The sequence below is a fragment of the Bombus vosnesenskii genome, unplaced genomic scaffold (genome assembly GCF_011952255.1).
Source record: "Bombus vosnesenskii isolate JDL3184/JDL3185 unplaced genomic scaffold, Bvos_JDL3184-5_v1.1 scf7180000013263, whole genome shotgun sequence".
Lineage (NCBI taxonomy): Eukaryota > Metazoa > Arthropoda > Insecta > Hymenoptera > Apidae > Bombus > Bombus vosnesenskii.
In genome coordinates, this window is record NW_022882923.1 from 1,369,620 (window position 1) to 1,397,279 (window position 27,660).

The 27,660-nt window shown below is 32.7% G+C and overlaps 1 protein-coding gene across 3 annotated transcripts in view; it reads right to left on the reverse strand.

Moving 5' to 3' along the window:
* Window positions 1-27,660, reverse strand: part of LOC117234844 (autophagy-related protein 16-1) — a 598,282-nt gene that overhangs the window by 21,114 nt on the left and 549,508 nt on the right. For all 3 annotated transcript variants that reach the window (XM_033496438.1, XM_033496423.1, XM_033496430.1), the window contains 4 exons: window positions 12,423-12,543; window positions 4,414-4,593; window positions 3,102-3,186; window positions 2,557-2,703 (listed from right to left, as the gene is read on the reverse strand). In XM_033496438.1, coding sequence (XP_033352329.1) covers window positions 2,557-2,703; window positions 3,102-3,186; window positions 4,414-4,593; window positions 12,423-12,543 — 533 coding nt within the window. The remainder of the gene's footprint in view (window positions 1-2,556; window positions 2,704-3,101; window positions 3,187-4,413; window positions 4,594-12,422; window positions 12,544-27,660) is intronic.

A 27,660-nucleotide genomic window follows, 5' to 3' on the forward strand; every position in this document is an offset into this window, starting at 1 on the left:
ATCGGAAACTTCACAGTATCAACTGTCCAGCTAACAGTAAGTTCTCCTGTAAAAATTGTTTAAACGTGTAAAGATTATATTAATAACACATTTTTCACGAGAGATAGTGTGACTAGTAGTGACAGCTTCAATAGAATTTCTTCTTCTTCAGTGGAGTTGCCAGTTTCTTGCATCGAAATTAAGAATAGATAAATGAAAATCTCTAAATGCAGGTTTATTTATCAAGAACCATATAAATATCGAAGATTATAAATTCAATATACGTAATATTCATTTACTATCTGTATCAGTTTGTGGATTTAAATTTGGACTAAGATTTGGACATCATAAGTCATTTTTCGGTACATGTTTTTTTGCTAATGAAGAAACATCTTCTAATTTTGTTTTTATCTAATAGGTAACGAATATTATGTATACATCTTCTCTATAGACAATAAAAAGATAGCCGAACTTTTTTTAGGCGAAAATTTGGAAAACATAAATCACTGATGCTGCATTTTAGGAACTAAGTGATTTTTACATCTGGGAAACTACATTATCTCGATAATCAGAGGTGTCCTAGTTTTGTAATTAGCAATGCGGGATATATGTAGTTAGAATTACTACTACACGGAAATCCAATCTTTGCAAAAAAAAAGAAAAAATAAAAAAGAAAATAAAGGCTCTTGCGCCGAATCCTTCGATTCTTATGCAGTTACAGATTCAAGATATTAGATCTAATAAGTTCATGACTTTCTGTTATGTAGAGTTTACAGCTTTGGTACTACATCCACTTCTTAGAATACCAATGGGCAATTAATTTAGAACATTGAATAAAATTTAATCTAAATAGTTATGAGTCAATAGTGTAAAAAATGGTGGAAAATTCAGACGTAATTTGCGAAGGTCCACAGCTTAAGGACTGGTTTAGTAGAACCGATCGATCGACAATAATTTTAGCAGCAAATTGTGTAACGGTATCGATACCAGTGCATGGCCTCCCGTAAAATAAACGCGCGATTATTTCCTAGTATGTTTAAATAACGTATGGAGGCGATTTACGAGTTTTCTGCTTCCAGAATGTAGTTTCTAGCATCTTCAAGTTGTCTTTATTACAACCATAAATTGGGTGCTACATAGAGTAGACTTACCAAAATCGTACCACTTAAAATATATTACGCTGTATCGCCCATTTAGTGTTCATTTTTATGCAAGCTAATGTTGGAAATTAGAGTTTAATGGTTGAGGATCCTGCTATTATATATGTTTAACTTCTTCCTAAGAGCGAATTAATTTTTTGCGAGGAACCAATCTTCTAAAACTATTGATACTCAAACACGTGTTAAAAATATGTAGTTTGTGCTAAGAATATTATGCAAATAATAAATACAAAAATTATTCAGTACCTAAGAATTAATAAATATTAATATTTTTAATATTCCCTTACTATATCTAATAGTTTGAAATAAATTATGAAATATTTCATTTAAAAAGAGGAATGGTGTATATAATACTACCTATATTTTATAATACTAGTTTAATAATAATTATTCAAATAACTCAAGACTGAAAGTAGTCATTTAGTTGTCGTTGCCGAATTAACTTTTTGTACCGATAATATGAAAATTTATGAATTTTTCTTCGAGATAAGCTTTTGAAACAGTTATCTATCTTATACAGGAAACGGTAATTAGAGTAATGAATAAGATCGTGTAGAAACACGGTTGGTACGATTAATCGTAAACCTAAGTTCATTCGATTAAACCAAACACAATGAAATTAATGTAACTGATTATACCGTACAGTTTGAATTGGTAGCATGAATCACCAATCGTTGCTTCAGGTCTGTGTTTGGTTACTACATACGTACTTGTATGATTCAATTAGGTTCATTTCTGATTACGCGATTTGATATGAATGGTTGTAATCAATATGGGACTGATACAGAATACTAATATTCTCAATGATACTGACTTATAATTTCAGTTTTTAGTATATTTTAATATTACAGAAAAAAGGTACAAAACTAGTTCTAAAGTTTATGAAGGTGTCCTCCAAATAATTCACATATTCACACAATACAGAGTGAAAAATACTTATTAAATATTCTATTACGTATGATAAGTGAGTTTAATTAACAAATTTTCTGACAAACGAATATCCACCATTTTAATATTCATAATACAAGTATAAATAATGAGTACATAGTATAAACAGTGAGAAAAAAGAGTGTTTTACATATTCCCATAAATTTCAATCACCTAAATTTTCATAACAAGATTGTAAATTTGACTCAACATATATATCACTGTACTTCATGAATTATTAATTGAAAGATTTTATTTTGCTTAAAAATCAAACAGTACCACATAAAATCATTAAATATTCTGTTACTTTGAAGTTATTGTATTTAATTGTATATTATTGATTTTGTAACAGTTATGAATAATATAACTGAAGTATTTTACAGCGTAGTAGTATTAAATAATTTCAAATGATGAATTAAAAAAAGATGGGACTAGATTTGAGTTAGTAGCATTGATTAAGCATTACTAATTATGTAGGAAAGTTACTTACGAATGGTTTTTCAGCACAGTTTCAATCATATTGGTAGTGACTGACCAAATGAAAACAGATCCATCCGAAGAACCAACCGCTATGTATTGGCCATCTGGACTGAAAGTTGCTCTCGTCCAATCAAAGCCGACTTTAAACCCATCAGCACTGAAAAATAAAGTAACGCACGTAATTAATTTCCTGTTTCATTCGGAAAGATACTTTAATGCAACGATTTCATCGAAATTAAATGTTTGTTGAAATGTATTTGTGTTATTAGATATTAGTGTAAGTACGATACTACATTACTTTGCACATAACTATTAAATTGAATAGTTACCAATGAAACGTAAAAGGAATCAAACATTAAAATCTTTGAAATTCTATGAAACCGAATAAAAAATTTAAAATATATTTAACTGAAGATGCTTTGGTTCGAGTCTTGATAGTTCAAATTATATAAAATTGTACAAAATCGATCATGTCACAGGCCCGTTTCTCTACTTCTGCATCCCACTTTGTAAGTCGTGTAATGTTAAATAGATTCATAATAAAATTATACTCACCTAAATGATCCAATGATCTTCTTCATTCGTAAATCAATGAGTTTTAACGTATCGTCTCTGACACAGCTCAGAAGGTAATTTGCATCTGGAAACAAGCAGGTGCCGCTATTTGAATTTGCATGTCGTTAATGTTAAAGTTAAATTGGTTGTGCTAATACGGTTAGCAATACAACAGCTTGTCTATTCTGTTTGAATAAACATAATCGCTGATTATGTTCTGATTGCATTTACTTCATGCCGTGGTGAAGTTTCCGCGGTGTTGCTCTATTATTCTAATGGCGACAAAAAGAAGAAGTACGTAAGGAGAGGAAAAAATACGTTTACTACGGCTTGAAATGCACTGAGATGCTAAGTAAATAATTCCTTTTCGAGACGCATAAATCTTATGGGGAGGCGTTCGAGAAAGGTTTCATTGTGAATCTACCGGCCACATTTCCTAAGAAATGGTACATTATACTTTAATGGAAGTATACATAATGTATTACGTTGAATGATAAAGGAAAACCATTAAACTGGCGCGATGTAATCGAGCAGAATTCTACAGTCTCTGGCAATATCGTTTCATTCGTGTTCTATTCTCGCTTTTGCCGAAATTAATGAAACGCGAGCTGCATATTCCCAAAGAATTCTTTAATAAGTATGACAACCTAACAGATGTTTCTGGATATGAATATTTCAAATGTCATCATAAAGTGTTCAGTGTTCATAGAACAGACAGTTCTCAAGTGTTCCCTCAACTGAAATTGTAACCGCACTTGGTTTCCTTAGAACATTTTACATTTTGTCAAAATAAATTGTGCATGATTGCTTGTAGCTTTTTACCAATCAAGTAATTTCATTATTCCAAATTTATAAGAATCATTGTCAATTCTAAAATTAAGAAGTTTTTGCAACAGAATTGTAACAGTTTCTTTATTAATTTTAAATTTCTTTTAAAGTAATTTATGACAAAGTATTTTAAACATTGTTTAGATAAAATAGATGCCTCTAACCTTTCTTGGATTTTATTCGTGGGTCTTTTTTACAAATTTAAGCTTATATAAGATAATCACTCGAATATTCCAATTACGTATTTATAGCGTTAAATAATGATGTTTGGGTATTTTTAGAAACCTTGTAAATATTTGATGTGCATAATTCAGAAAAAATATGATATATCTTTTCGGTGACTAATTAATAGCGAAATAATCACCGACAAAGCGTTAGCAATAACAACGACGTTCGCTTCGTAGAAACAATTTCAGGAATTAGAAGTGATAACTCCATGACAGGAATGGAAAAGTTATACAAAGTATCTGAAAAGGAAACTTACCGCGAGATAAATCTAACGACGTCACTTTCCCTTCCAATAAAATATCATTCGAACTGGACTCGGCTCTGGTATCCCAAAATCTAATTCTCTGATCGAAATGGCCGCTAATTATTGTAGAACCAGCACCATCAGAAGTTACAAGATCGTTACAACTGGAACCCGCAAATTTTGTCTCTATACCTGTAAAACAAAATTCAACTTACATCAAGTATCTGTATGGAAAATAAATTTTGTAAAACGTTTATTTGCTAGAAGTATTTTATTAGATTAATTATTTATATAATAAAAAGTTATTACACATATGATACACATTCGAATAATAATTTAACAACTGTACCTATGAATATTTACTGGACGATAACTTTTACTATTTTGTGAATCTATATTCGTGATCTTGTACGTTTCATATTTTATCTAGAAGAATTAATAATTAAAAATTTGCTTTTGCAATATTTACTGCATATGTATGTACATTGTAACGTATACTACAATACCCTAGAAAGAATAGACGCAATCGTTTCTACATCTGAAATTTCAATCAGATCGTGTATTTCTGTATTCACATAAAATCTGCTTACGTCGGTACACCTAAGTTGACGGGCATGATGCATCGCCATGAAGTAATTGGACCCAGTAATTCCATCTTCACAGGAAGCACAGTGCCTCAAGCGATATCAATAACCGACGCGACGTATCGTCGCGGTAAGTTCGACAAGCCAATTGATCGGCTAGTAAATCATCTTTGATTTAATATAGATCACCATTGACAACGTAAAACGGGCAGTTCTATGTAAAATTTGCAATCGTACGAATGAACAGTTTGGGCATAGTCAGCTGTTTAACTTTATTCGCGATTTCCCCGTTCCAAACCCAATAACTGACCATTGAATTCTCGAATAATCTTTATCATAAGACTTTATTATAGATATTTAAATGCAAATTTAGGTAAATTTTTTGAAAGAACATATCGATGTCGTAAGTATAACACAATATATGTATATACTTTGCCTATTTCCTTTGAATTTCCTTATGCAAAATAAAAAAAAGAATAGTAAATTTGAAAATATGTGTAGAAATACGTACATAAATTAATTAAAAGAAAAAGATGTAAAGAATAACTATACGTCGTAAATAAGTATTAGACATTGTATCCAAGAAAATATGGTATAATATAAAACTAGTATAATTAACAGTAGCAATTATATTTCCTTTGAGACATATGGTCCAATTCATATAACAAATTTATTGAATATAAAATTAATTTATAACCTCAATTGATTCTTTGAGAATCTGCAATAGAAATTAACTCTTATGTTTATTTTACTTTCTCCAGTGATATATAATTATAATTTACTTTGATAAAATCAACTGAATTCTAAATTCTTATTATTTTGTTACAGCACTCGCTGATGCGTAAGTATTAATTGCACGTTCGTATACATTTACGCGAAGTTTATAGACACATTTTATGCCCTTTGTATCCGTTTCCTCCGTTACACGTTACAAACAGCAACAGTTTCCGGATTCGAGCAACTGAAGTACAGTCTAAAGTACCTAAGCGTTTCTCGTCGTCGATTCACTTTTCCTGCTGCTACCCGTATTAGCTGAGAAGGGTTCTCAATGGATTACAGTTAACTATAAACGCGAGTTTCCGAGCGCTTTCAATCTCGCGAACACGCTCTCTTTTGTGAGTTTTTGAGGCTAATCTACATTTCTAACGACTTGTGTCAAGCAATTCATCTGCCATAAAAGCATACATATGGTATAAAATGATTTCCAAGAATGAGTAATGGATCTTTCAGATATAACCATGAGCGAATCGCAAAAAGTTATTAAAACAGGAAACAAATTACTCTCTGCCAGCTAATGACGCCATTTATCATTATTCATCAATCGAAATTTATTAGAATATCTACGATAACTTAACTTAAAAAGTAACGAGGACGAATTAATGAGCTTTAATTTTTGTAAATAAAGATAGAATGATATAAATTTGCTATATAAATTTAAAGATAATATTGAGGAACCAGTAAATTTCGAAATAAATTATTTCTTGCGTCCCATAGATTGGTACTTTAAATAATGAATAAGCATTCCTAGAATTCCCTAACAGAGAAGATATAAAAAGTTGAACACAGAATATACGATACAAAACTTGAATCCCTTATTTACACGAAACTACATTAGTCTCCGACTTTATGGTATATCAAATATTCTGAATGGAACAATTACTATAATCCATTTACCCATTATCCTAAAATTATTTAAGGCGAGGAAGATAAGGAAATGATACCACTTTAAGTGATAAATCTTCATCTCTCTTCCCAGATATTCTGACTCTGCTAACTATTTGCTGTTTATAAACAGGAATATTCCAATTAAAATGGAAGAAATGCAGCAATTGTACCCGTAAGCTGGTGCAGCTGCGAAACATTAACAAAACGATAGGAAGAGTAGCGAAGAGGGATAGGTAATAATCCGATAGAAAACAGCTGATCCACTTTAAGCATCGGTTTTTGTCTTAAAGCGTCCTGGCTAAACAATAATTCACGCTTAAACGCGCTTTCAGCAACGCCGTTCTCCATTGTCCGCTCCTTGCGTAGCGAGATTTATTTGCGCTAAACTTTTGTACATCTCTTCCACCGTCGTCCGCCTTTCTGTGATAGCACCGGGCTTGGTTTTCACTATTTTGCCCGTAGGACCGCGTTCACAACAAAAGCGTGAGAACCCTGAACCAAAATGAATGTCCGGCTTGTGTCTGTGTGTATCAACCTGCCCCCGGTTCTTCTATCTCCGCCTATGTGAAATTAACTTGGATTTAACTCGTGAAAGCGTACAAATTTCGGCGAACGGTTCAAGTGTGTCCTACTGGATTTACTAAACCAGCTTTATATTTATGCGTGTAAAGAATATATACGACAGAAGAGAAGAAAGAGGGGAACGTCGAATTGGAAGAGAAAAAAGAAGAGCCCGCACTAGTACGCTTGCGCTGTTTTTGAAAAAAAAAAAAAAAAAGGATTGAAGTTTCGCCTTTCCGCGTTTAGATTCATCGAGTGCTCGTATCCGCTTGGGACAACTTAGCAAAAGAACTCCACTTTTTGCGTTGAACGAGTACACGATCCTCCGTTCCAGTATTGCTGTACAGAGTGATTTCAGAATGACTGGGATTATCTGTAGAGTTTGAAAGTACACAGAGACAGCGGTTGTTGGACAAACGTGTACGTAATATGAGTGATATTCGCAGATTTGGGGAAAGATATAATAAGTCACAAAAAATAAAATACTAATAAAATAAGTAAAAATAAAATAATAAAATTCGATGAGTATTCAAATATTTTCATGAGCCGCGGTGTATTAAATCGAACTCGAGATCGAATTTGGGAATTGATGTTCCAGAAATCGTGATCTCCCTCGTGTCAGTTTTATCGCATTGCTTCGATTCACCTTTATCGTAAAAAATTATTCGTTCCTCCGTTATGCAATCTCACCGAAACTCCTTATATTTCCAGGGAAATTATGTGGAATAGGATTTTTATTATCGGATTGATGATTTAGAAAGGGATAAGCCGATTATTTACAACCGTTCGAAACCGATCGTATCCCGAAAAAGAAATACAGATCGTAGCTGAAGATTCAGCAACGGTATATATCTAGACCCTTGCACGTTTTCAAGCCGCGATCTTTACGTGATAAGCGGTGCTTTGAAGAAAGGGGCAAAAGTGATAATTTAGTGGCGGGGTGAAAGTGGCTATTCGCCGCGGCGAAGTACAGAGTAGGTGAGACTCTTTCAGCAAATAGGGGCGACTTTAAAGGGTACGAAAAGTAAATTGAACTAGGTGAATGGACATGATCAACCGATATGAAACGCGAACCAACGAAAGGCATGAATAGTTTGCAAATGTATGCAGAATTTACAATTCGATCCCTATGGACGGTTGACTAATCTCGTGAAACCATATCATTCGAGGAACCCCGTTCGAGATATCGATTTACACTCTGGTCAACATTGCTACAGAGGTAGCCGAAGTTGTGGGTGATGTGCGGCTCCCAATGGTAGGTGGAGTTCTATTGACAAAGGATACACGATGTAGCCTGCCGTGGATGATAGTACACCGGTCGTATTAATTTGCAAGATTCGACTGAAGGATCATAGCGAAATTTACCCACAGTTGCCGAGATTGTTGCCACACGACCTGTCGACAGAGAACTTGTAGGTAAATGATCGAAAAGAGACTTAACTGTTACCGTGGAATACTCTATCCGTTATAAACATTATAATTTCGTTCTAAAATTAATTGCATGACGTAAAGTCTCGTCAACAATGGCTCGTAAAAATATTCGGGCACCTGTAGAAATTTTTTATGAATATATTACGTGTTATACAAAATTATCTTTATACGTAATGAGGCAGGATTATCACGGTTATGTTGGTAAGGTTTGAAACAAATCTGAAAACCTACATAGAAGCCACACAGATAACGAAAGTATGTAAAAAGACAAATGTGTAAAAACTGTTTTAAAAATGAAATCTTTCATGGAGTAGAAAAAGAAGAATATGTAATCTTTTGAAACTTTGCAATGGGAAGATATGTCAAATCGAGAGATAAGAGGTGACATCTAATAAAGAAAAAAAAAATAAAAGGAATCATGTATTGAAAACATTATTGAGCAGAATATTTCTCACCTAAACGGCTGACAATTGCCGCGTGCACACAAATTGATATTATAGATAGAAACTAATGGCTTTATTTCTATGCGATGGTGGTTTCCGTGGATTTGTTGACTGTTCTGGGTAAATATTTGAATAATAAATATATCATGCCGAGGCATTTTCGTCGCTGCACCGCGAATATATTTCATAATGATCCTCAATGAACGTGACAGGATCATAGCTTTTCACTATTCCCTTAATCGTTTTCTTTTTTTTTTTTTCTTGAACCGATAAAAAATTGCATTACTATCTTCTTTTGCAGAGATTCTATCTGAATATAGGAAAATTAGTGACCGTACAGTAAAGTTTGCAATTCCTCTTTTTTGCAAATAAATTATACAGAAGTATCCACATAAACTTATGCACGCATCCAATACAATATCGTAAATTGCAATCATTTATACAAATTCGAATCTAGAACATGTATAAAACTTGACGTGTTACCTGATTACGTTGCTTTCATTCTTTAGAACAAAATATCAGGGAAAATTCAAAACCTCCTCGCTGCTTTAGGTGGAGAATAAAACATGAATATCAAAAATATTACGTGACGCTTCTTTTTAATACAGTTCGAAAGAAAAAAGAGGAAAATAAAAATCAAATTTTCTTGCCAACAACGACACGTATTATACATCTTCGTTAACGGTCTGTATACAAGCAATTTGCATTTCATTAAAATTTTCGCGCTAAAATATTCAGTTTAAGACACTAGGCGATTCGCCAAATAATCTATTCAAAAAACTTTGCAAACTTTTATATTAAAACCGGTGGAACAGAATTAAGGCTGTCTCGTTACATGCTGATCTAAATTAAATTTCTTCTTGTCGGAACTTCCGTTTAATCGTTCGTCCCATCTACCTTGAAAATGGGCGCATTCATCCTGCATGAATTTACCAATTTCTTATCGAGCCCTTTTTATCGAAAAACATCATCCGTTAGAGCCGTCACTGATCAAGAACAAAAGCTCGTCTGCCGACAAGAAAACTGCAGGTTGAAGCAACTTCGAAAAGATTTCGCTAACTGCTGATAAGAACGTTATCGTCTTAATTAATCTCACGAAGTGACGACGCAACGAAAGATCACTTTTATTCGATCCTTTTACGAACCAGTCATCTTCCAACCGAATATATTAAAAATCCTTAAGAAGATCCCAAAGTTCGAGCATTAAATTATAATCAGTGACGAACTACAAGCGAAATAAAAATAATATGATCCGACAACTATTATGGTCATTGCGGTGAAGTTTATATTTGCTTGAAAGTGTGTAAAAGTGTTTAATGACTTGGAAGATCGAAGAATACTTTTACGCAACAATTGAACGTTAAGTTTATATTAGGTCTAGAAAAAATGTTTTGTATTTTTAATTCCACACTTTATGTATTTTATGAACAGAATGTATCGTCATTCTTAAACGTTGAAATATTTCCAGTCGCTGAAGTATTCTTTAGTAACATCAATAACTTTCTTTCCATTTTTCGACCGTTTTTGATTCAGTAATGTTTGTTGCTTTTGAACCTCGAACTTCTTGCAGTCACCGATACGTAGTCTGTGGACATTTTGGCTTAGAGTCAAAGTCTCGTTTGAGAAATCTTTGGTATCACTTCTTACACGTGACATTGTTACTACTTGCAGGAATAGAATAATCTTAGCAGTGTCAGTAACATTTTTATGTATTTTTCACTATTCTTTGATTTTAAGTAATAGCTATAATCATAATGCTAGGCGCAAATCACGCTATAAATTAAATAAGAGTATTATAGACACGCTAAATGAGGCTCTTTTTATATTCAATAGAACTTTTTATTTTTTTACATGAAATAATCTCTCTTTTATGTATCATAATCCGGCAAAGTTATCGCACAACATCGTCGACGCTATTTTAGATTCCTCTATTACGGCAACGTTATGCCTCCTGATGATTCGAATTAGGCGTGTAATGGCTTTACGGGCGCTCGTAAATAAGGGAAAGCAACGAGAAGATGCCGAGAATCGAATATAAAGGTGCGAGGAAATTGAACTACCCACTTGCAAAGAATTTTTTATATTAGTAACCGATTATATTAATATAACGAGACATTGTAATCTATTAAAACGTGTAGAATTAATTTATTGTATCAATTTATCCATAGATTATTTAGAAATATTTTAAAATAATTCAATGCTATTATATACTTAAACTGAAAGTAACACTTTACTTTTATATAAAATATAAATATTAAAAATTATTATATTATTTTATATATTCAGAAACCATAAATTTAGGCGCAAATACGTGAATACAACAACTAGTAAAAACTGTTATCTTGAGGATACTTTAAAACGCGTATGATTAGAATATTAAACCGTAGAAGAATTTCAAACGAAAACAATGATAATAGTAGTTCTACATTCGCTCGCATTAATTTCACGCTTTAATGGTTGAAGAACGTATATGTATATATATAATGTTCAATTCTTTGACCTGTTCCACTTGTAGTGCCTTATTTTTATTCCACTACGGATTAAACTAACAAGATCTAGTTCACGTATCAATAACAAGGCAATATCGCAGTACTTCAAATGTAAAAAAAGAAAAAATACATAACTATCTGAGAAAGAAAATAGGCAATTACGTAAAGGACAAAAAGAGACAACCATTCAAGGAGATACTACATGTTATAATTGTAATCGTAAAAATCAATTACTTTCTTCAAATTACTACAATATTTCTACGTATCCATACTTCTATCTACAGGTAGAACTATTTAACCAATTTAACTAATTGATAATATAAATAATGTATATAAGAACTAACTAAATATTAGTATATTATACAAATTATAATATAAATAATATAATTAATAGAGTGCACTCTATTAATTAATTCTATTGTCATTTATAGACTCTGTAATACGAGATAACAAATAATGGATTAAGAAATTCATCTCATGTTTCTACGCAAACCTACAACACGGTGATTGATTTTACAGTCGTTAGTAAACTCTGTAACAGTCGTTCAATTTTCTCAAAACAATTCGTCCACGTACAGTACAGTTAAGGGTGGCCTCAAACTTATGGCTCATAATAGGCGTACATACGAAGAGGCAGAGTCGCGCACCTTTTATTGTCCCACGACGCTAGTAAGTATATTAGCATTATTCATGACTAATGGCAATAATGAGGAGCGTGATTACTGGTAATGCCGTACATTATTTTCTGTCTATAGCGCAACAACGTTCTGGTTACGGTTAAGGATAAGAGTGCGCCAGTATACTGTGTACGCTAAACGCTTGCTATTTGTTTGGCACTGGTTACTTACACGCTTTGCTACGCAGGTCCCAAATTTTTAGGGTACGATCGTAACTGCCAGTAACTACTTTTGAAGGCTCGCCAAGAAACTTCGCCGCCATCACCTTCCCACAGTGGCCCGTTAGAGTGTGCTGAAACAGAAATGGGAATGTCGTTTTGGAACATTTACCAACTCGTTCCGCGTGATAATAGGATCATTTGTAATCTACGTGACGTATTAAAAATGATTCGTAGCAATTGGATGCTTGGATTCTACTGGCGAGCATATTGCTGTGGTTCTGAACTGTGAAAAGTTCTCTTGATAGCATGAGTTATGGAAAGTTATCTATTAAATTCTGTAAAGGTACTTTTTTTAACATGGAATACTTGTAATTCTATGACTACGAAATTTTTATGCCGAAAAACTCGTAGCTTTTTCATATTAATGGTTTGATAAATCTATTAACTGTCAGCTTTTTTTATATGTATAAAACTTCTATATAATTCTATAGATTAGAATTCTTTTAATTCATTTTCTATTATGAGTCAGATTTTAGATTTTTTGTAGATTACATTTTATATAACATTCTGCAAGTAAACTCAGTTAAAAAATATTTTTCGTTAATCGTTTGATTTAGAAAGGATCTTTATATCTGGGGATTGATGCTACGAAATTTGTACAAATCTGTATATAGAATACGTTGCTTATTAATATATGTGTTGCTTTATATAACTACACAATAAATGAAAGTAAGATACAAAATGGAATTAAACTTAAATTTTGTGTAATTTTATTTCCCGTGAAATAAGAAACATGTATAACTGATTGAAACTGTAATGTAAAATAGATATGGTATGCACTGTATGCAAGGTACGACGTAATTTATGTTGCAACCGAAGAGGTTTACAGTGTATACCAGGTTTCCTTTTCGAGGAAATTCAGTTTGAAAATCTGAGTACATGCGACAAAAATGCTTCGGTGATTCTACATGTATGTCACTATTAGGCTTCGATGTAATATACTCTACACTCTGTCTGCATCAAGCTGATACATGTTAACAAGGAAAGCTATGATTGATCAATTAATAAAGTCAATAATTTCTTAACGTGCTGGAATATGTTGTGAGGTACTAGGAATATAATGCATCGCTAACGTACTAGGAAATAATACATCATATACATGTAATAATACAAATTATATTTATTAACTGAATAAAATAAGTAATTAAATAAAATCAAATAGAAATAGCATGAAATTAATAAATATGAATGAAATATATAAATTACTTCTGCTAAAATAAATTGAATTTCTAGCTAGGATCGTATTATTGACACAGATAGATTTTTTGTATGTATTCTCTTTACTGAATTCTATTTACATGTTAAAAAAATAAAACAAATATAGCATGTATATCGATTTCTGGAATTATATTAAAAGAGTGTGTGAAATTGAAATACGATAATTTTTTATCAATATTAGAAAATTGGCTAATGTAAATATAATTGTTATAAGATTCTAATGAGTTGTTTCAGTTTAGATTTATTAGAATAAATGCAATAATAACCATCGTAATTCATAGTTTAGTCAATATAGACATTTATAACTTAAATAACAAAAATATATACGTATTTAAATGAAACGATAATATAATACGAAAAACTAATGCGAATATGGTTACAATATTTCAATTGTTAATATATCCACGTCAATCTCAATTGTCCAGTTGCGTGACTTTGATTAAATCAATGAATACGCTTTGAAGTTACGTGTCAATATTCATATTAATTTCGGTTAGTATCCTAAAACATGATCTAAATGCAAAGCGTATTGATCATTTTAATTTCAATATATTATTATTGCTTATTCCCTTGCATAGAATGAAATATGTATTGAGGTATTTAAATGACATGATGTGAATTTTCATCGTAAATTTTACTGCATTATAATACAGCCAGATTGCTAGTAACATTGCTAAAGCAATCCTGAAAAACTTTTCATAAAATCACGCCGCATCGTATTAAGAACAGGTATTTATAGATAACCAGTTTATAATGAGGGAAAATTATTATAACTACGGATAATATATATTTTATGAATTCAAATCTAGATAGCCTATATGTCTATATTTATATATATATTTCGTTTTACATAAATAGTACAGTACAAAATGGTGTATATAATTAACTTAATCTTATGAGAAATAGCCTCTCCAATAACTCAATTACGAAAATAGAATATTTTGACATTATCGATATATTAACGTTTATGAAATAATTAAAATGTAATAATAATACTAATGTATAATAATTTGGTAATTATGTTTATCAGTAATCACTGTATAATCAATTCGTTCCTGTAAGTAAGAAATATCCCGGATATGAATGAATTGTAAACACCAATTATTAATCCATTTTAGTCATAAATGTAATCAAATTGAATTGCTTGTTGCCTTACTCGTGAGATACAATACATGTATATAACACTTTCATTTATATTATAACATTAATATATATTTTATAGTACAGCACTAAATTTTTCCAATCATCAAGAAGTCAATAATAAAATATCTTAATACACCAATTAATAGCTCTAAATAGTACACTAGAAATATTTTCTAAAAAACTGAAAAAGATCAGGACATTAAAAAAATAATACGTAAAGTATTGTGTAAAATGTAGTACAACAATAGAAGGAGAAGCTTCCTCAAGTAAAATTCAGACAAGAATAGAGTTGAGGATTTTTTCATGTACATAGTTAACTACTTTAAGGAGTTGGAGAATGTGGAAGAAAAATGTTTATTTCAATCTGCTATTCTATAAAATATATCAACCCTGTGTCAAAAATCTTTTCACGCAATTCTGAATGAGTTTTCAAGTTCTTGTACATTCATTTCCCCGTCAATTTCTATTCTGATGTCTGACCATAATTGCCGTGACTACTATTGACGCTTACCCGTTACATATACTCCTTTCAGAAGCCAAATTGACTAATTCCACATTTTCTAAGTTTCACAACTTCAATATCTGGATACGTGACTAGTATCGAGCTTTTCAAAAAAAGCAAATGCTTTATTTCTATAAACTTATTTGTTTTCAGAAAACGATAAACAAGGATAAATTCTAAGGGAATTATTATATTCAATGCAGTTTTCTTTATTATTTAATTTATGAATCTAATAGATACGGCTAATATCATGTGTTATAATCACATCCTTTCAAACAGCATATTCTAAAGAGCATCCAATTTATCGAACATGCATAATTGTAAAACGATCTCTAAGTTATCAAAGTGTACGCTTTACGAAAGCACTTTACTTTTCCCTCGCGTACTTTCATCCCATAGAACTGGTTATCCAGAACTTCCGATCGAGATAGGCGCGTAAATTATAAATATAGTTTGCTCACTAATTCATTTGAGAACTTTGTCATCGTCCAATAAAAATGTCACCGTGTAAAAGTCGCGACAACGGTCGGCCACTATTTTCCATTGACGCCTCTAAACAATAAAAGAGCGAGATATACAGGCTAATAAAGTTATCCGACACACATGGCCTGTCCTCTCTGCTTCGCCGTTTAATGGTGAAGAATTCAAGCGTAACGTCGACAAGGGAAACACGAACAACTGGAGGACTGTTCCAGGGTACGGGGCGCCGTGAAAAAGAAGAGTTCGCCAATTTTAAGGTACACGGGCGTCGGGGGCTCTTGAAAAATGTCCTAATGTAAATTAATGGGCCAGAAGTTTAGCCAGAAGGGCTGTAACTTGAAAGAAACACAGGTAGGAGGGCACCGGCACCCACCTACGTTATACGAGTCAAGAAAAGAACTTTTTCCACGGAAAGAGGGCAAAGGGAAAAGAGAGAGCGAACCGAAAGTATACTATAATCCCACGTCTCGAGAAGTTGGTCGAAAGTGCAGAGGTGAGTTCCCCGTTTCTTACAGGAGCATCAAACGATCCACTGGATTCTCTCTTCCGATTGTATCTTCCGCTCAATCAGATCCGAATTTACGATTGCACGGTCTTTTGCGATGTTTATCAGATTCAAATTTCTTTTATCGTCTTTCTTCTTCGATAGTGAATCAAATAGGCAAATTTTGAGGTAATCTCGAAAAAATCCAGTGTAGAAATTTATTGTCTTAGAAATTGGCTGGTTCGCTTTAAATTTTTCTGGAGATATATAAATTACATTTCTTAATATATGGTTATGCAAAAGGTACAAAAAAATGAGAAACACATTAAGTAGGTACTAAGATAGATAGAGATCTTAATTAATCGTATGTCACAATCATATCTGCAACAATGATTACGACGTCATAAAATAAATTATTTTAACAATAATTTTAGAATTTGTTTATAATTTATAAATACTTTGCAGCCTGCATCAAGAAGTATCTTTCTTGAAAAGAAGAAAATTTGACATAGGTATATACAAGTTTCAAAAAATATATTAATCTTATAGTAAACTTATTGGTATATTTAGTGAAATCAGAGGATCACGTGAAATTCGCTAAAATTCAAAATGGCAATAAAAGATATAAAGGACACACAAATTTATAAGCGTGCGTGCATTTTTTAACATTTATGAATAATAGAAAAAGACACAGTATAGTATAGATAAAAACAGCAAAAACAAAGAAGATATCAGTAATGTTCCGTATTAAACTAGTTGCTGAAGACACAAGTTCTACAAATAAAGAACTAAACGTAACTTTGTTTCAAACCCAAGAAAAACCACTAGAAAAGGTAAAATAAAATGCCGATTTCACGGTAAAACCACTGGTCCGCAAGAGGTTAACTTTATATATAAGAACATTACATGGCTTTTTCCAATCGCACGATTCAACGTTCGAAGTGATTTTCCTCTAAGAAAATCACAGGGCATCGGTGTAACGATTTGCCAACTGCTTTTATCGTTGCAGTTTTAACTTTAGTTCGATTCTTTTCCTGCACTGTGCATAAACATGAAAGAAGCGAAGAGGTATTCAAGCATATTGCATTCGAGTATTCTTCGTGTTTCTGTTTTGTTCATGTAGCAACAATACCTGTATGATTTATACAACATTTCAATGTAACAATTAAAATACTTTTTATTTAATAATATTCTATCGACAGCAAGCAAGTGTCCAAATATTTTCGAGCGGTGGTCTACGTAAACTCCTCTCTTTCTCTTCTTTACGCCTGAAAACACGAAATCACACGTTATACATCGTTCTTGGAAGATACAGACCAAGATTCACGAAATGTAGGTGATATCGTCTTTTTATGGCGAGCCTGAAACGGCAATGGGAGACGTGTACCAGATGCATCGTTGCAATAAAGGCATAAACTCTTTCGTAGAGTTCTGTCGGAGAGTGAACCGCCGGCAAGATTCGAAGCAGAAAGAGGAATACTGCGAAAGAGAAATAGATGGACCTTCTGAGTTGTACGAAGGTTCAATTAAAGTCGGTAAAAACAGCAAAGAAGAACCTGGTAACCTTCCTGGAAGTAACTAGCGACCTCAGTTTTACAACCAGTACGTTGTCTTCGTTTTTAAAGCCCACAACCGCGAGTTGTATTCGTGTTTTGCCACTGTAGGCACCTTTCAGGTTCTTCTTTTACATATAAAAGTATGTGTATACAAAGGTATAGCGACAAATTGCTGTTTTTGAGTAAACTTTGCACTTCATTGGCTTTTCTCTAAGATCGTGTTATTTAGACAGTTGATCCTACGAATGCGTATTACAAATAAAATCCATATCTTGCATTTTTGAATATATCATCGATATATTAGAAAAGTGAATGATTCAATCAAGAAATTTAGAATTATTAGGATAATAATCAGTTGTATATGGAGACAGATCTGACAACTATTATTAGACTAACTATTATTCCGATGACATCAGTGGAGGAAGAATTTTTCTTTGTTGGTGGTTTGTATTAATTTGACCAAGCAGTTTTTCGTTTATTTTAAATAAAGCACCAATTTTTATGTACAAAAGAAAAACTCTGTTATACGATATATTAATTATTTTTTTCTATCACCTTTCATCATCTATCCAATAGATATGAATATTGTGTAATTTGTATATTTTGTATATTGTGCTTAGTTTCACTGAAGAAAATTAAGAAAATTACATTTCATACTTTGAATACATCAAAGTAATATGATACGCAACAATGAATCAATTTCTTTATGGTTTAGCATTCATATCTTTAGGGATAATAAAGAAGATATTGTAGCATACAAATATGAAGACTAAAATGACATCGTACATCGTGAAACTAAATGAAAATAGAATTTTCTTTTATCTATTTCCTAGCGATGATTCCCTTGTAATGGTTTATATTCCTAAATTTATACAATTTGTATAACATGTAAACATTTCTATAATATATATTTTCACCCTAATTTTATTAGAAATGTTTGATTGAATAATATAGAATGCGATTTTTAAACTACTCTATCATTACAAGCCTGTTTATATTACACTTTACTCTAATTATAAACATTATTGGTACTGATGTTCAAATTTAACATTTTGCGTACATAATAATATTATAAACTGGCGTAAATTGTTCATACCGCCATTTGATGTATGTATAGTATTAAAACTATCTCATAATTAAAATAGATATAATGTTTCCATAATTTCCAAAACGTTATTGATTATGGAACAATTTCTCTTTCCATTCTACCAGCTATTTGATATATATGAAACATATAAATACGAATTATAGTGGAATGTTTATAAAAATAACAAAATGTTGTCGTAGCTAATTTATCATAACTTTGACAATTATCATTGAAATAAATCATCCATGTCACAATTATTATTACTCTCACATTAGAAAACCTTCTCGTACTTTATATAATATTTCTAAATAAAAATGATCAACTGTACTTTCATCGATAATCAAAAAAGAAATCTAAACAACCTCACCAATTAACATAAGACAAGATTTTCCACTAGAAATCGCAAGAAATCTACTGAGAAACATATAACGAAACGTAACTCAGTCGACCACGGGAATGCGTTAAGGATGTAACCGAATCCATTCTAGTTTTCCCAAAGCAAAAATATGCTTTACTCGACTGCACAAAGTTTTATCGTATCATGTATCGATTCACGTAAATCGGCTGTTGTTAGCTGCAAAACAAACATCGGCAACTTCCGCGGAAAACATCTCAGGTAAGACACGAAGGTTATATATGCGTTGCTCTAAGCAAAGTTTACACATACTGGAATACTAGCCAGGCGAGCGCCAAGCGACGGTTCTATAGCGTTCTCATCGTTTTTCACTGCCACTTCGTTAGTACAGCACGGCACAGAGTGTTTCCGCGAAGCGGAATTCCGCCGCCTTAACGTCCTATCCCATAATTACATCCAACTTGGCCGATGGTTTGGGTTTGATTGGCCGAAGGTTGTCGTAGCTACGCTCGATACTTGATGAGAAGACCGAAGGAGGAAGAATCGTGGCCGCTTGGTCGCGTGCAAAAAGATCCGATGTACACGTGACTTAGTGCGCCATCATGAAATGTCGACCAACGACACGAGATATCGCCGTTTTATTGGTTTTCCCGGCCGAAGATTATAGCATGTTAACCTGTTACATGGACTTTTACGCGGCAAAAACCGCCCGCTATAAAGTGACACCGTATAAACCGACAAGTGAATGGTGAATAGCACACATAGTCAACTGGAAAATCAAATTAATTAGAGGCCAAGAGATGGGGTGGGGATCGAATTAATAACAGGATCGATAAATTTCCGTATGCGCGCGCGGTTATAGATATAATACATGCTACGAATTACTAAACAGGACGTTTTAAAACACTTTATGCGCCGTAAATATTAGTGAAAAGGTATTCGTACAGGTAAGTATTCCAGACGTTTATACTGTAAATGTTAAATATCTGTTTGATAATTTAGTGGATTTGTCGGCGTATGTGTTTCGAATTTTATTCAATGTGTAACTTGGTGTAAAAGGAAGAACGAGTCAATCTGTTTATTTGATGTATGTTTTTAAGAATTTTATTGAGAAAGGTTGAAAACATTTGACGTATGCGTGCGAACATATCGATATGTTGTTATTAATTGCATATATGATCACATATATCATGGATTTATTGCATTTAATATATAATTTGCAGGACTTTATGTTTAATGGATGTAAAAGAGGATTTATAGTTTGGCATTTGATATTTAATAGAACAAAATCGAAATCTCTTTGAAATTTTCTGGTACTGGATGGTAATACTGATCATTTGGCATTCTTGTATATACTAACAATTTTCATCGTATCCTCTCCAGCTAATATTGACAACTGATTTCGATATAAAATGACATATATACAATTCAACATAATATATTGATTAATTATAATACTATACTAAATAAATTCAGATATTCCAAATCAGAGTATAATAGCATGTGCATGTAAAATCATTTCATTGAATCATAGCTTTGTTTACCATTTCCTTATCAATTTCTATTTTCTCACATCCCTGAGTATTCACATAAAACTAAATCATAAAGTTAAAATAAAATAGATGAATATTTAAAACAGCATCTAGATTAATTAGAATACCTTTTATAGTATTAATGAAGCATTACTAACCTAAGTTTTATAAAACCAACATGAAGAGGAGCAAATCCCAACACAATGCAAACGTACATAATCAATAACTCAATTGTTCACTTATTAATTAAGCTGTCCTATGTTAACGATACAATGACATATGCTTCACAATAATATCGTTTCGACCAAAAGATCTATTAAGCCGTTATAATGTGGACTAGAAGGGGTTATATACAGCGGATTAACAGGGAACGTCATCTAGCAGCGTGTCCCTCCATAAAGCGATAAAATATGAACATTATTCTGGACACGTCTCAATATCCATTATCCCAAAGTTTCTAAAATTTGCATTTACCACTTTATTGCACTTTCAAGCTCCTCAAAAATATTGCGATAAAATTCCCTATACTGACATTATTATCATTTGTATTTATGTGTGCTGGATCCTTAAGCAAATAATATAGTTCGAAAATCGTCGTTTCGTGAAAACCAGCTGGATCTATTGATGCACGTCAAAGAGCCGTATAATAATAAAAAAAAAAAGAAGAATAAAGAAATCCAACTATACGTAACATGAAGGATAAGTACTTAGATGCTTTTATCGAAGACTATTTGGGTGCGACCCAGGTATTCAACTGCTCGACTACATCTTCAACATCTTTAGTTGCAGCCTAGCATCTATATTTCCAGAACTGTAATACTGGGAACACATGAAAAGCCATTTCCCTACTTTAGCATTCTTTCTTGACAGCCTTGTTTCCTATCTTTTTTCAACGATTCGATATTGGCCACTGGTCGCATTTTTCATCGAAATTATGGACGTTATATATTCGAAAAATAAGAGAGAATATCATGAAAAGGTAATAAATTACGGTTGTCGAGTAAACATTCCCGTTTAATTAATCCCATTAACGGACCGCCATTTACCGAAATTGAGACATCCCGTTCGTCCCAATTGGATTATCATAACGGAATTTTAATAAAAGCGTTACTGTTATAATTGCTGTAGTGAAACGTGGATCCTTGAACGAAGCGATCTTAATAAATAGGTTAAATAAGGAACAAAGGATGCTTAGATACAAATGGATTTTTTAAGATAGACCTAGAACAATGCTATTGCATTTCGCGGGCGTTCTTAAATAAAATTTCAATATTTTAAATATTACTTACTTTTACCGAAACACTTGTTTCCAGTGATCTCTCGACATTTTCGGAAAATATAACTGCAACATATTGCTTTATTTAAAGGAAAGAAATGAGAAATTATTTCAAAATACAAGTTATTTCAAATACTAAAATTTTATCATGAACTCCACGCTTGAGAAATCCAACGGCGTTATTCTACTTCTAACCATCTTAAAAAATGTCCCCTTTGAAATGAAGTTTCCAACTTTTCTTTCGATAAACTCTTTTTACTATATTAGAAATAAGAAGATTAAACAAGAATTAAATACTCTAAAGTTTATTTATATGTCAGTAGATAAATTATTTACTTTTAAAATTTCGCACAGGCGTCACAGTGTCATTTTAGAACTAAAATTAGAAATGTTTTGTTAGATCTTCGTGTTAGATGAGAGTACAGCGTGGAGCTTGAGCCTAAATCAACATTACATCATTCTATGTCAGGCAAAAGTGATTTGTCCCATGTTTCATACGGTACGCGTGAAAAACACATCCTGAACTCACGTATGATTAAGCCTTAAATTACGCACGACTGCAATTATTCCCGGTAGTTTATGGTTGTAGTCGACGAATTCAGATGAAATGACTCTTTGATCTTCGTAATAACATAAATGGCTATAAGATGTAGCCCGAAGCGTAAGAGTCGGAGAATGTGAACTAATGTCGTTGCTGGTATTTTCTGGTCTCTGGTCGTTGCTGGTTTCGTAAATTGAATTGTGCATTAAACGTATTACTTAAATGTATTGCTTTGTGCGTGTCATTGCAATATAGTTAAAACGATGGACAAAAACTTCTCACTGTGATGAAAGTATAATTCTGTTATAAAAATGAAACATAAATAAAATGCAGGCATCATTATTGCATTTATACTTCCACATATTTTTATATTTTTGCTACAGTATTATTACAGATACATTGACATTAAATCATCATTTAATACATTGAATTAAATAATTTTGTGTAACCGAATTGTTTAACGATATCATTAGTGAATGAATTCAAGTCGAGCGCGAAATTCAAGTTATTTTCTTTTACGAGTTTCAACTTAACTATTCTAAAATGGAAGCTACAGTTAATATTAACAACGAACGTATAATTTATTACTGGCATTTCAAATATTAATTCATTTTTTAGAATCTAAGATTGTATCTCAATAGTAAAAGTATCAATACCAACGATACGATACTTAAACTGGCGAACTTAGTACAGTGGAAAGGAAAAATCCAAATGATGAAAATAAACATTTACGTTTCTCGTGCTTTAGGTAACAAACAATCAATTATTTTACTCAATATAAATATTTGAAAATAAAAAACGTGAGAAACTAACCAAACTTGAGAATTTATTGTGAATATGAAATTTATAGTAACCATTTGATCACTGGCATCAGGCCACACGTTGCTTGGCGAATATGTCTCTCACGCATCAATGGAAACAAACGCTTACCGTTTCGTAGAAAACTTCGGCGAAGTACAAGGCGTAACGGAATCTTACGTGCTAAATATAGAGATGTCAACTAAACTCAGGGATGCTATGAACGGTTAGAAACAGAATGCATGATGTAAATACTGTTCTACTTAACATGTAAATACTGTTTTATCTATATACTGTAAATTAGGAAATTAACTCTATATGTATGCTTAGAAACGTGTGTGACGTACGCTTGTTAAAAATACAAAAGAGAAAATTTAACCTACACACTAGAGAAACGACTTTTAGAGTGGCCTTAGACTATCAATATACAGCGTATCTATTTTACCTCGATACAGTTAAAGATATTTCACTGTATCGAGATAGAATAGACACCCTGTATATTGTCAATATTTCAAGGTTCTCAACTAAAAGGATCAATATCTATTGTCAATACACTATTGTCAATATTTATTGACATACCGAATTTACGTTCAGAACTTTCAAATCTTGACGATATTATTGATTGTCAGAGGGAAATTGACATTCAATTACGTCAATACTTTACATTAATTCATTTTACAGATATGACATTATGCACGCGCTTATTTATCAAGCTGTAGTTACTCCCAATCTTTCTAATTTTTTTGAGAATTACATCCTTTATAACATTTTATTTCTGTTTTTATGTTACAAACGAAACTTAAATGGAACTCTATATATTTATGTGTGTAACATAGTGTGCAACATTACAGGAGGAATTCATCGATCTATGTTCTATTAGTGTTTCAAGATCATTTAAAGTTTCCCTTCGTTAAACGGCTACAAGAGTTTCCATACTTTGAAACTTCGTAACTTCAAAATGAACTTCAAGTCTTGCAAGACGTTTCACTCGCTACCAGAGTACGGATGTGGTTTCAACATGATGATGCATCTGGTCATAACGACCGCAGGGTTCGAGAAACGCTGAACAACATGTTTTCTGGTCGTTGGATAGGAAGAGGACGTAGAATATCCTTTCCGAGATTCCCAGATTTCATGTTTTTACTTTTTTTTCCTTGTGGCGTTTTGTAAAACATAAAGTTCGCTGAGAAAAATCTGCTGCTCGGATCACTGATGTCTGCCAACAAATTACCAGAAAAAGTTTCGAAGAGGTAGAACTATCAGTCAAGGACGAAAGGTAGCATCGCATTGATGCTCAAGGTCATTCAAGAGGAAAAACATCGGGATGCATCGAATACTTTGTGGACGGTTTTTCACGAAGGAATTGACATTATTAGTTAGATTTTGTAAATTTAACACATTTGTTACAAAGTTACAAGTAATCGGCATTAATAATTTCATAATAAAGTTATGAAAGTTTTACAAATAAATTTTACCAATTAACATAATTGATAATTGATCACTCTGTTAATGACTTTAACTTCTAACAAAAATCATTCATCTCTCAAGCTGTGTACAAATTTTGCAAATGAAAGTTTAAAATGGGATAGCCTGTATGAAATTTATCAAAATTATCAGTACTGTTTATTAATTAAGTTTGCGTTTGAGATCTGCTTTGAAAACAACTAGAGGATATGAGGATGAGAGAAACATATCGACGTAAGGTAGTACTTAAAATAATGGCTTAAAATAGATTAAGGCAATTCTCCAGCTTCGAAGCTATCTTTTTCTATTTCTCATAATTTCGATAGGATACTTTCGAGACGAATTGTTATTGCCCGGGGTAAAATTGGAGATTTACAATTAATTTGAAAACATGAAGATGCTCGTATCTATTAATTTCCCGATGTTGCAAAAACGTTGACCTTTGATATAGAGATAAATTGTAGGTTACGGAAAATATAATTATAGAGAGAAATGTCCATAATCGGAATTTTTCTTTTATTTATCATGGACTTGTACATTTCTAGCATCATTCACATCAGTTAAAGCTTTCAGCTGGTTTTCAAAGTTTATTGGAATTCTTCGGGCTTGGTAAACATTTTCGCATTTTTCAGGCGTTTGAGTTTCCAAACGATACGCGGAGAAGACGTAAAATTTTAATCTCTCGTTCCAAAGGGCATAAAGTGTTCCGAGTGCACGGCTAATCACACTAAATCGCAGGACATGGTGGTTGTCCTTTTATTTTCTTTTTTTTCTTCTTTTTACATAACGATCGCAATGAAGGTTCGCCTCGCGAACTTAAATCAAATTCGCTATATTATCATGGCGATTTCAATGTCAGGAGAGGAAAAAAAGGAAAGATTCGCGATGGCGTCTCTGTCAGTGGTACGTGTTCAAGTAGAACAGAGCGCATCGACACTCTCGTTTTGCCGTAGGTATTGCGTTAAAGGAGAGCGTTCATCGGAGAACCAGCGCGGTTCTCCTTTCGATATTCCTCCTAATTATTGGGTCCGGTGCCTATCGAAGACCCCTGGGACGTCATTTCGATGCGGTTGTTATCGGGAAAGCTGGTAGGCGACCGTGAACATGACAAAGAAAATAAGAAGGTTGTCTAGGTAAATCTAAGCACTTGTTATTTAGTAGGAACCTCCAGCTTTGAGACGCGCCGGTACTCCAGAAGCGTGCGAGCCAAAGAAAGAAGAGTCCAACTCGAGGAAGAAGATGCTGAAGGTGGCGGAGAAGCAATAGAAGAGGAAGAAAAAGGGAACTGGATGGAGGAGAGAGAGAGAGAGAGAGAAGAACCGGAGGAGGAAGCACTGGGAGGCACTTTACTAGGTGTACGTATACTGGGTGTTTCCTACCATACAAAATATCATAATACCATTACGATTCATAGAAATACGAAAAACAATTGTGCAAATGTATATATCAAATATTAAGATATATAACATACTTTATATACTTTGAATTTCTATGTATCTTAAAATGTGGACGTTATAAAATCGAAATATTATTATTTATATACATCAAGTATATATATGTATGTATACATATTCAATATAGGTTTCTAATTATAATTTGCACGTGTCAACAATTTGTTCGGGAAATCGAACAAGCTTTTATTTGAAAATACAATAAAATAAAATAAAAACACACACGTGAATTAATACGAATCTCTTTCCTTCGTTACAATAAAAAATGCATTTGTAGTTTACTTACTTGAGCTAATATGTAATTAGGATGTACTTATCTGGTTTACCTTGGTATTAAAGTTATAGGTAGATATGAAACAAATGAAACTCTATTTGTGCATCTACTGGAACGAAATCTTTCTTAGTGTCTGATTACATGATCTTCTGCCGACTGAATCTATTTATTTGAATATGAAGGAAAAACCATGAATAGTAAAGTGAATTAATAAATTTCTATCATATGAACTGTCTGTCTAATGACTTTATTTATACTGAACTACTAGAAATTATTTTACTATCCCAATAACAACTTCAACAACGGTACTTACTGTCTGATTAAATGAATTTCTGCGGACTGAATTCACTTATCTTAATATGAACTCCTATTATATGAATGAAAATTCTTATTACAGAAACTGTTTATCCCCCTAACGAATTCACATAAATGGACTTCCAAAATGTAACTGAATTATGTATCTTTACTTGCCTTACTACTGTCCAATACACTCTAGCTCTATTAATATCCATTTAACTATTACTCTTCTTGCAATGACAATTTCAAAATACTTAGTGTCTGATAAAATGAACTTCTGTCGACTGAATCTACTTATCTGAGCATACACTTCTACTATACGAACGAGAATTCTTATTGTACAAACCGTTTATCTAGCGAATAATTTCCAGAATGTAACTGAAACACCATGTATCTCCATCTGTACTGCTACTGTCCAATACTTTCTAACTCTATTAGTATCCATTTAACCATTACTCGCCTCTCAATGACTGTATATCCGTCCTGTACGAACACCATGCAATGTAAACAAACGGCAGTTTTTATGCTCGGTCATGGTACGCTTAAGCGATGCAGAGCATGACAGGAATAGCTGGCACGTATGAGGATACACCCTGTAGATCGTGGGCGCCTAGACAGCGAGAGCAACGTCGACTGAATGGTAGGCTAGTACCTCCCATACGTACTTACGTTACGTACGTACGTACATACGTAGATCATGGTTGCGTTAGTAACATCGCTAACGTAGATA